The following is an 11,793-nucleotide window of genomic DNA, read 5'->3' on the forward strand; positions in this document are numbered from 1 at the left end:
CAGCTTTGGTGTTAATCTTTGAGAATTAGAGTTTCTAGCCCCTTTAGAGTATGAATTGAAGATCAATTGGTCCCTTTTTGTGCTTAGACTTTGGATCTGGATCCAAAGAGGTCCAGAGACCTTAACTCCTTGATCTTTTTGGGTGTCATTGGGAGTTATGAGCTTATGGTGGTATATTGAGGCCATTTCTTCAAATAGAGCCATTAGGTCCTTGCATGGGAATCAAGATCCAAACTTTACGTGTTTATATTGATTAAGGTGGCCAGATCTATGGGTTAGTAGAACGGATCTGACCTCAGGAGGTCATTTGAGTTTGAGCATTGCATGAACTTGCCGAGTCCAAGAACAGACTCGGTAAGTAGAATAGTTTTTCCCCATGAATCGCACAGTTGGTGACTCGCTGAGTTGGGAAAGTAACTCGGTGAGTCAATGGGGTTTTTGAGGACTTGAGTTCATGAATGAACTCGCCGAGTCATAATTGTGCACTCGGCGAGTCTGGTTAAAGGGTTGACCGTTGACTTTTGTTGACTATTAGGGTTTGGTTAACAATTGGACTTGTGCACTGTTTGAAGGGTAAAATGGCCTTTTAGACTTCTTAAAGGACGTGTGAGGATTTAGTCTAACCTGGAGAGCCGTTATTAATTGAGATGATCGTTTTCGTGTGTAGGCTGAGGCTAGATCAGTGTTACGCGAGCGAGATATTTCCGAGACATCCGGGGTGAGTTTTCTCATTGTATTTTACCTTGAGTGGTAATTAGAGTTATGTAACAAAGTTATTGTATGCTTTATATGTGATGTGTTGCACTACATTATTTCTATGTGATTTATGTCGGGTGTATATCAGGGTATATCAGAGTTAGAACCGGAAGGTTCACAGAGTTAGGACCAGATGGTCCACAGAGTTAGGGCCCAAGGGCCCACAGAGTTATAGTCTCGAGTGGCTAGTATGTGCTATGTGTGGTATTTTGGGGAACTCATTAAGCCTCGTGCTTACAGTATTTTCTGTTATGTGTTTCAGGTACTAGTGAGGATCGCGGGAAGGCACCATCATGATCAGTACATAGACGCGGAGTTTTATTTATATGATATGATCTTGGGATTTTTGACTTATGTTTGAATATATGAAACAATGTGTCTTATAATATTGTGAATTAAATGATTTTTAAAAATGTGAAAATTTGTTTGAAATTTTACGGTGTTACAGTTATCCCACTAACTCATCCTTCTAGGTTACTCTAATTTCTCATCTTTAATAACCTCCAACATAGGGTTACGCAGTGCATACTCCACCATTAATATAGTCATCAGAAAGTGCATCTTCCTCTACTAGCACCTAAAGTCATTCCCTTCAAAATTATACAGTTTGTAGAACCAAAAATTCATATCCCTAATTGACTCAACCATAACCACCAATAGTAAATATCATTCTCTTGTTAGAGCCAGTATAACCTAGTGTACACAGACAAATAGGGTAATGGTGGTATGGAAATCCAGATTGCTTGTGGATGGTGTAAGATCACTTTTTGAATTGAAATTTCAACCCTATGTCTAGGTATCATAGAGTCAAATATATGATAATCTACAAGGAAACCTTCAATTCTAGGTATAGAAATGAAAGCAATATTATTAGAGAATTGTGAAATTTCAGAGACAGGAGAGAGCCAAAACTTATTAATAAGTCATATCCTTCTTCTTTCCACATAAACTTTGTATATAGCATATGAAAAATGGGGCTTACAGTTGAATTAATTTTACACATTTAATGTTTAATTGAAATCATTCAATCGTTTTTATAACTGTAGAAACTGCCATTTTACCATAACTTGATCATTAAGTAAAATTTGAATTCAATAATCCAAAATTGACAAAGTCGTCATATTTACCTTCGCCACTTGCCATTCTAAAATCAAATCAAACTGGTCTTATATAAACGTGCACCCCGCAATGCCTAACTTATATTAAAAATAATTAATAATTCTTCTACCACTCGTATTAATTTTAGTTACATTTAAATGTCTGGTGACACTAAAATTACCATATATATATATATATATATATATATATATATATATATATATATTTGTGTGCGTGCGGGCATGCGTGTGTGTGGCTAAGATCTTTTCCGAACTAATTTTCCCGCGAAGAACTATTAAAATGGGAACTATATTGTGATAATTTCAAAAACAATTACTTAATGCATTAAGTCATGTAAAAAAAATTATTCAAAAATCATGCATATATAAAAGAGTGCATATGTGCAAAAATGTAAAATTGCACATATTCCTAAAAGGTGCACATATGAACTCTTGGTATATATACATTTTTTGAATAATTTTTTTCAAAAGTTGTTAGATAAGCTCAAACTACAACATTAAGGTCACTATTTTTGTATAAAAAAATGTCATAAAGGAGTTAGCATTTTAAGGGTGGTTCCTAGAAAATATTGGTTTGCAGAGAAAGAAACTGAATATATATATATATATATATATATATATATATATATATATATATATATATATATATATATATAAATAAGTGAATATACCCTTAAGGGTATATAAGTTTAGGTACCCAAACACACCATAATACATCGTTTTGTTTGATATATTCATTATAGTGTTCTTAAACTTCAACCCTAACTTGATTTAATTTCAAAATTTTCGAAATTTCACTATTATCTTTCTCTTATGTCACATCTTTTTGTCGAACACTTATTAAGTTATATTTATTGTAGTTGAAAATGCAAAATTAAGTAAGAGGAAGATAAACGTGTAATTTATAAAAATCATGGAAGTAAATCAACTTAGAAGTTAAATTATAATAACATTGGACAATTATAATGTATTATATGATACAAAACGACGTAGTATGGTAAGTTTGAGTACCTAAGCTTATATACCCTTAAATGTATATTCACTTTATATATATATATATATATATATATATATATATATATATATATATATATATATATATATATATATATATATAGAGAGAGAGAGAGAGAGAGAGAGAGAGAGAGAGAGAGAGAGATTAAATCGTCATAATAACCCTTTTGTAAGTCAAATAAATTTCAGTCACTATCTATCTTACCTTTTCGACACATATTTTTCATGCAGCTAATTCGAATATAAGATTTAGTCACATAAAAGTGAACTTCGTCACCTTACATGCCTTTGCTTCTCCTTTAATAACCGTCATAAAGTAAATGTGCATATCAAATAAAAAGTATTATAAATGATGACATTTTTGCTATAATTTTCGATCGAGACAATACCTGTCACTATTCTTATGTAAAACCGTTGCTAAGGTTATATGGTGTGAGGTTTGATTTACAATGGCGACACATTTTGTGTTAAATGTGACAAAAATAATCCTTGAAATTAGTTAGGACCTTTAGTGACAAAAAAATATAAAAACTGTCAGCATCCTGTTTTTAGATACCGTCACCACGAGTCAATTTTGTATTAGTGAGACCCACTAACTACTCTCTAACTTTTGACAAGTGGAAAAAATCGCCCTTGACATTCATTGTTCTCATATTTGATAAATTTTGACAATCCTCTTATGAAACTTATCCTTTTCATACGTTAACCCTAATGACACTTCTTTTTAACTAATTGGTCATTGACTAGGTCAATATTATTATTCACGTTTAGTTTTAGGCAAAAATAGAGTCTCATCTATATTCTTCTCAACACTTGAAGTCTAAATAAGATGTAAATTGAAATTTGTGTTTTAAATCTACAACGTTTCTATTAAAGTTATTATTTTGTTTTATTTTCTTTTTATATTTTATTTTACTAATTTACACATGAAAAAATCTAGCCCAAAATTTAGGATGTTATAGTCCATGGAACGATACACCAAGTGTTTGTGACTCGATTCAGTAAAAGGTAAAATACAATTTTATAAAGTATTTGTCTCTCTTTAAGGACATATAACTACTTTAAGTGTTAAATGAGAATAAATATAAATTTGTCAGGAGGTTGTTTGGTGATCTCACAGCTTATGCTAAGAATTTTTGTAGGAGTATGCACAAGTGGTAAGCCTAGAAAGGCAAGACAATTCTATATATTCAACTTTGAAGTTACATATTCTTTACAAATTATATTTGTACATCTTGAGGTGCATGATCTCGCGAATTACTTCTGAATAAATTCAGAAATCATATTTAAGAACTATAGCATTTCGTAATTTATTGGAAAATCCACTGGAATTGTAGATTTGGTAAATGACAAAAAAGTGGTGTACCGTCTAGTCACTCAATATTGCAATAATATCATTTAACATGCAAAAGATTCACAATCTTATTAATTTTATTATGATCCCTACCAGCTGCTTTCGAGTTCTATACCGGCTATCGATCCTCATATCAAAGTGAAACGATGAACCCTCTACTATTCCATCCTGAATAAGAATTAGCAAACGATGAATTGGTGGTGTTACTCCCTCTATTACTTAAATATTTATATATCTTTATTGTACATGTAATTCTTTGTTGCATCTACTAGTCTATAAATGTTATCTTTTTTGTATTTGAAAATTGTCAAACATCACAAACCGTGATACTTCCAAATGTGATATGGCCATAGATCGTCATTGTTACATAGAACATAATGAAAGAAAAATCATCTTAAATGGATGTCGTATAAAAGAGTTATGAAGATTAACTGTTAAGTTATTTTTTATATTTTTCACCCATAAACTTATTTCTAACTTAAAAAGTGTGACTTCATGCCTCCAAATTAGGAGTGTGATATGTATATGGATAAACCTTGTTACAAAGAATACAATAAAAAAATCCAGCCCAAAAAACTTTGTTTGAAAGAATTACGAATGTTCAAATTTAGGAAAAAAACTACATTTTCACATGCTGCATTTGCAAAATTCCACTTAGATTCTCATAAATAACATAGATTTTCACAGATGGTAGCCTGCAAAAATCACTGTTATTTTGGTCGTTTCTCTTTTTTTAGCTATTCATGGAAAAACCTTTAAAAAGTTATTACAATCATTCTATTGATAAAATATTGATGTTAAAGAAACAAAGGGAAATATGCATAACATGCCCTACATTTTCGCTCTATTAACAAGAAAGTCAACCCTAATTTATTTATTTATTTATTTATTTGCAATTTAACCATTAAAACAGATAAGTATTTACAAAACATCCCTTATAACATGTTAGTGTCTATTTTAACGGTTAAATTGCAAATAAACAAAATAAAACAAATAATAATAGATGATTTTTTTTTTGTTAATATGGTTAATGTTTAAGGGCATTACTATAAATTTTCTTTTTTAATATATATTATATTTATTTGAATAAAACTTATAGTTATTTGTTAAAAAACTCAATATATAGATAATTTCTTTTATTAAAAAAACAGATGATATATATCATTTTTGGAATTTTTTATTCTCTTTAATAAATATCTTTACGGCAACCCTAAAGATGTCATCTATATATTATATAAATGAAGAGGATTTTGTTAATTTGTCGAAAAAAATACATTCGTAGGCCAAATGTTACTTCATTGTTGAATGTTTAGATATTGGATGAAAAACGTTTACCATAAACTACAACGTACCGATGATCCTTTCGCAATCGGATGACACTTCATAGATAAAGTTTGTCGGATGTTGTTATTCCTAAATAGAGTTCCATTATGCCTTAGAAATATTATTATTGTGTTTTTTAATAAGAAATATTAGTTTTTTTTAGTGAAGCAATGTTTATGGTATCTTTATTTTATGTTTTTTAATAAATAAATATAAAATTTCTAAAAATAAATTTAGTATATATAAAAAGAAAATCTCAAGAAAGTTTTTATGTTTTAACCTTATTAATAAAAAAAGTCATTTATGATATATTTATTTATTTATTTTGCATTTAAATCATTAAAACCCACCCACGTTAACCAATTACAAAGGTTGTTTTGCAAATATTTACCCATTTCAATAGTTAAATTACGAAAAAAAAAATGAAATTTTAACCGATTGAACCAAAATATTAACATGTTTTTATAAACCTTGCAGAAACAAAATCCTAAATTTAAATTCCGAACAAAAATAAGGATGGCTTGACAAAAAGAAATACTGGTTTTGCAAGCCGACAAATGCGACAAAGACCATAAATTATGTAAGGGGGAGAGGGAGATAGTTGACTATGTCCACTGCGATTTTCTACATTCATCACTAGCCTCGCAAACATTCGCCGATTTGCAGTTTATTGTTTGATTTCTAACTCTTAATTTCGTAAATCTGAACTCAAATCCAAATTTACCGATCCAAATCAGCACCATTGATAGGTACGATTGTCTTTTGTATAGAAATTTTCACTTATCAGGAGAAAATGAAGTTAGGATTTCAAAGAACAGACAACTTTGTTCTTAGTTTTGCTTCGTTTCAATTTAGATTTCTGTAAGCATCACCGAATTCTGTTTGATATTATTAGGATCGAGTTTTGAGAAATAGAATTTAACGGAGGTTCCATTTAGGTTTAAATATATTTTCAGCTTGTGATATTGCTACTTTGTTTTGGTAATGCCTTGAAGTAATATTTGAGTCTCACTTTTGTTCTCTGTTTTTGATCGATTACTAAAACATGTCTGATCTAAAACGGTTTGAACACCTCAAAATACAACTACAAGCAATAAAATCTGCAACCAACAACTTTGCTGAAGATCATTGCATCGGAAGAGGAGGATTTGGGAAAGTTTACAGGGGAGAACTCGACCATTTGGAGGGTCATACAGTGGTTGCTTTAAAATGTTTAGATCGGGCATTTGGGCAAGGGGATCGTGAGTTTTGGAATGAGATCCTTATGCTTTCTCTTTACAAGCATGAAAATATTGTGTCTCTTTTAGGGTTCTGTGATGATGATGACAAGAAGATCCTTGTGTACAAATATGCATCTAAGAGAGGTCTTGACTTGTATCTAAACAGCCACGATCTAACCTGGGTTAGACGCCTTAAGATATGCATTGGGGCGGCCCGCGGACTATCGTACCTTCATGATTCTGAGTCTGCTGGGACACAACAAAGAGTATTGCATCGAGATATCAAGAGTTCCAATATCCTATTAAATGAAAATTGGAATGCTATGATTGCAGATTTTGGTTTATCCAAATTTTGCCCTGCTAACCTGCAATACTCACTTATTTTCTCTAATCCTGTTGGCACGTTTGGGTATTGGGACCCGCTGTATGTAGAGACAGGGTTATTAACAAAGGAATCTGATGTTTACTCTTTTGGTGTGGTGTTATTTGAAGTTTTGTGTGGGAGGTTGTGTACTGACAACTATGAGAAATCTCAATCTTTTACTGAGTTGGTACGAAAGCATTACAAACATAACAACCTAAATGAAATTATTTTTGGTGATATAAAGGATGAAATAAACACTAATTCTTTAAAGGCGTTTTCAACAATTGCTTATCAATGTTTGAAGAGAGACCGTGACAAACGTCCATCAATGAACGAGATCTTAACAACACTAGAAACTGCACTTGAATACCAGGTACGTCTGATTCATACTTTCGATTCACTCATACTTTTTATAATTTTTTTTGAACAACCATACTTTTTATAATTATCCTAGTCTTTTTTCATTGGAATGGTAGAAAGATGTGTTGTGAACAAAATTTATATTGAAGTAAACGGTTAACAAGTAAGAACTTTAGATACGATTGCTACATCATTCATTTTGTGATTTGATATTATTATGTTTTCATTCAATGTAACAGAATGATCCATGCTTGTTAATGGTTTCATCACACCCTAAAAGGATGCCTATCAAAAATAAGTTTAAACACCTCGAAATACAACTTGAAGCTATAAAATTAGCAACCAATGATTTTGCTGAACAAAATTGCATCGGGGTAGGCGGATTTGGGAAAGTGTATAAGGGACACCTTATCCATTTGAAGAGGCATACCACGTTTGCTTTTAAACGTTTTGGAAGTACACTTGGACAAGGAGACCCAGAGTTTTGGAAGGAGATCATAATGCTTTCCCTTTATAAGCATGAAAATATTGTTTCCCTGCTAGGGTTTTGTGATGAAAGAGGCGAAAAAATCCTTGTGTATGAGTATGCATCAAAGAGAAGTCTCGACTTGTATCTTAACAAGGATTTAACGTGGGTTACCCGCCTTAAGATATGCATTGGGGTGGCTCGTGGACTAATGTACCTTCATAATCCTCCTAGGACCCACCAAAAAGTCATTCATCATGATATTAAAAGCTCCAACATCTTATTAGATGAAAACTGGAATGCTAAGATCACAGATTTTGGTCTATCCGAATTTGGTCCTACTAGCCAACAATACCCTTTTGTTGTCTTGAATGTTCTTGGGACGTATGGGTATTGTGATCCCCTATATGAAAAGACAGGGTTTCTAACAGAGGAGTCGGATGTTTATTCCTTCGGTGTGGTTTTGTTTGAAGTATTATGTGGGAGGTTGAGTATGCACAACGTTAATGATAAGCATCAAGCTTTACCATTTTTGGTGCAAAAGTGTTATGAACAAAATAACCTAGATGAAATTATTTATGGCAGTATAAGGGATCAAATAAATCCTGGTTCATTGAAGGCGTTTAAAACAATTGCTTATCAATGTTTGAACAAAGAACGAGAAGAACGTCCACTAATGAAGGAGATTGTGAGAGCCCTTGAAACGGCACTCAGATATCAAGTACGTTTCTAACTTTCCTTTCTTTTTACTTATTTTTATAATCATTTTAATCTATTTCTCATTATAATCTCTAAAAAAGTAATGAAAAAGATGTGTTGGGAACCAAAATTTAGATTGATTTATGTTTACTACTTACTAATACAAGAAATGAAAAAGAACACATGAATTTTGCCATAATTAATGGGTTAATGATAGTTTTAACTTTGGGATGGACCATACTTGTTACTGAATTTTTTCCAACCCCAAATGCCATTGCTTAAGTATTCTCTGTAACAAAAAATCCTTAATACCTGTGCAGTTAATAGAAGTTTATAGGGTGCATATCATAAGGATTTGGTGGATGGGAATTGATACTAGCTTATAACATTGATCTATGGCTTAAATAGAATATATGATTTTTTTTCTTTCCTTTCATTAGTACAAACTGATGAAAGTTGTTGCTTTGTAGGGCTCATGATATCAATATTATGGAATTTGACAGCTGGTTTTTCAACTGCTTTAAAAAGCTCAAACCATTAAATGTTCTTTCAGTTAGTTGATTCAACGTATGTACTTCAACTAGTATATGTATATTGCAGCTTATTTGTGCTTTACATTCTTAGTCATGTTTTGTAACACAAAGCTTCCTCTGACCTTTACAATGATATATTGATATTATTATAAGTTTAATTTGGATTGTACAAAACTGCGCATTTTTTTACCTGAATCTTATACTTGCTTTTGATCTGGTGGTTTTAGAGGATAAAAGTTAGACAGCCTTTGACCAATAGAAAATTCTCTTTCTTCTTGCAATTAGTAATAGGATCAACAATTCTGCTAAAATTTTCAGTATAGAAAAAAGATAAGGCATGAAAAATCCTAACATCTGAGATGGATTTAGGCATTAGACATGATTTTATATGTTCAACCTTTCAAGGAGATCCCATGGATTAGATTCCTTCCTTTGAGACCACATACCAAAGAACATTACCTAAGGTAGATAAAAACACACTCATGTTTTATGATTATCTTTGTTGTGTTTCTCTTCAACCGTAGAACCATTTAAAGTACAAAAGCACATTAGTGTTTTCATAAACTACTAGGTTACAACCCATAAAAACCATGGGTAAAAGATTTATAACGATATAAGTAATGTAAGATGCTAATTTGAGAAACAAACAAAAGTACATTGCTCTATTTTGCATTTTCTCTTCTATTGGATGATTTGGATCTAGAAATATAGCATCTATTAAGAGTGCACCCTAAATTCCATCGATAGCAACCAATTTTGACAATCTCCCCTCAAATTTTGCAACCAAGTTTAGAAACTCAATAGTAAACATTGCACCAGGGGCATCTAAGTTAAGATTTGACAACTTCCTCATTATATGTGTCGCCATTTAGAATCTGTGAAAAAAGTTAAAAATCTTAGTTTTATTTATTTAATTTTATGTAAATGACAATAAAAACTAAAAAAAAGTTAAACTCTATTAAAAACTGAATTATTGGTATTTAAACAATTTTAACACTAAAATTAACAATTTGCGTTTGTGCTATTGTTGTAAACAATTAAATACATATAATTTACACAATCTCCCTTTTACATAAATGAAATTGCAAGAAATAGCAAAATAGTTATCTTTTTTCCGATACAAGCATATTCTCTAAAATTATTAATAACAACAATGTTCTAAAACTTTTTACCATAATGGCATCTAGTCAAAAAAATTTGTTGCTATTACCAATTTGTAATAGACAATGTACTTAATACTATAATACCCTGCTAAAGCGGATACACGAGACGCGACAGTACAAAGGGTCTCATAGCAAATGTTAAAAGACAACGTCAATCATAGTATTAAAAAGCATTATAGTTTACAATGAGTTTGAACAACCTTAAATTACAATATATTTGAAAAATAACACATGTGTAATGCTTCTACCAGTGTTGTGTCTCTATTTGCCACTTATTAGACGTGTTGCTAAAAAAGCATGTAAAATAAGCGGTCAACTGCTGAAATAGTTGGTTAGTTCACAGATTTACAAAAAATAGTTGTATATGAGTCATAAATAGAGTTTTAATAAAGTTTCCATAAATGGAAGTTCGTTGCTGAGATGAGAACAAGTTTACAAACTGTAATTCGTTGCTAAAATGAGTAAACAAGTTCATTGCTATGAGTAAACAAGTCCAGTGTTATATTGAGTAAACACGTTCATTGCTATAATAAGTAAACAAGTTTGCATAACAAAGTTCATTGCTATCATGACAAATAAAGCTCGTTAACATCAGGAGAAACAACGTTTGATGCAAACATAAGGAACAAAGTTGGTATGTGCATAATGAACAAATCATGAGTTCACAACCCAAGCCTAATGACCAAGTATCGTCTTGAATACTATGTCTATCGCTAACATAGGGAGAAATATTGTAAAATGAACTCCCCGAGTGTGTGAATGAGAAGTTGTATACCTCCTAATAGTATTATCCACAATGACCATAGACTCAAAAGAGTTAATGAGTAATGTGAAACATTCTACGGACTTAACCGCAATAAGGCCTCATGAATCAAAATAACGTACACATACATACCAAAATATAGCAACCAAGTTTGATAAAAGTCGATTTAAATACAACGAATAGTAAATAGTTTTTGGACATGCTTCTCCACCTTAAATCGTAAAAACCGAAAATAGGGGCTGTGAATACTCACAATGATGTGTGAAGGTGTTTGTGATGCCTTGAGCTAATTTCTCTCACATCTTACTATCGATTTCCTATGATAATGTTACCCACTAGTAAGTCTCTAGTAAAAAATCTAACACTAGTATACTTAATTTCTACAATATAATTAATTGTGTCAAAATTAGGTTTCGTATAATTTGCAAATACTTTTCTGTAAAATTCAGATGTCTACATACCAATTAACTTGTTAACATTTGCAAGTGATAAATCCCATTTTGTGTTATTGTTTGAAATGTATTTTAGTACTTTTGGAAGGGTTTTACAAGCTAAAAATCCAAAAACTAAATCAAATAAGTTCTAAAATGTACAAACCTTATATTTCAGTTCTTACTGTAATTTAGAACCCCCTTGTAATTCTTCATGATTTTTAAATAT

General features: G+C 31.3%; 1 protein-coding gene across 2 annotated transcripts; it reads left to right on the forward strand.

The window, feature by feature from the left end:
• Window positions 1–6,119: 6,119 nt before the first annotated feature.
• LOC144998265 (receptor-like protein kinase THESEUS 1) lies at window positions 6,120–9,381 on the forward strand. Of its 2 annotated transcripts, none has more exons than XM_078958064.1 (3): window positions 6,120–7,522; window positions 7,749–8,696; window positions 9,145–9,381. In XM_078958064.1, exons 1-3 carry the CDS (start codon window positions 6,611–6,613, stop codon window positions 9,151–9,153), a joined length of 1,869 nt encoding a protein of 622 aa, XP_078814190.1. In that variant the 5' UTR covers window positions 6,120–6,610; the 3' UTR covers window positions 9,154–9,381. The 2 variants fall into 2 exon arrangements, with proteins under 2 accessions (XP_078814190.1, XP_078814189.1); XM_078958063.1 differs by lacking the exon at window positions 9,145–9,381 and adding an exon at window positions 8,995–9,092.
• The last annotated feature ends 2,412 nt before the right edge of the window (window positions 9,382–11,793 follow it).

Source organism: Lactuca saligna, chromosome 5, assembly GCF_052625555.1.
Source record: "Lactuca saligna cultivar CGN05327 chromosome 5, ASM5262555v1, whole genome shotgun sequence".
Classification (NCBI taxonomy): domain Eukaryota; kingdom Viridiplantae; phylum Streptophyta; class Magnoliopsida; order Asterales; family Asteraceae; genus Lactuca; species Lactuca saligna.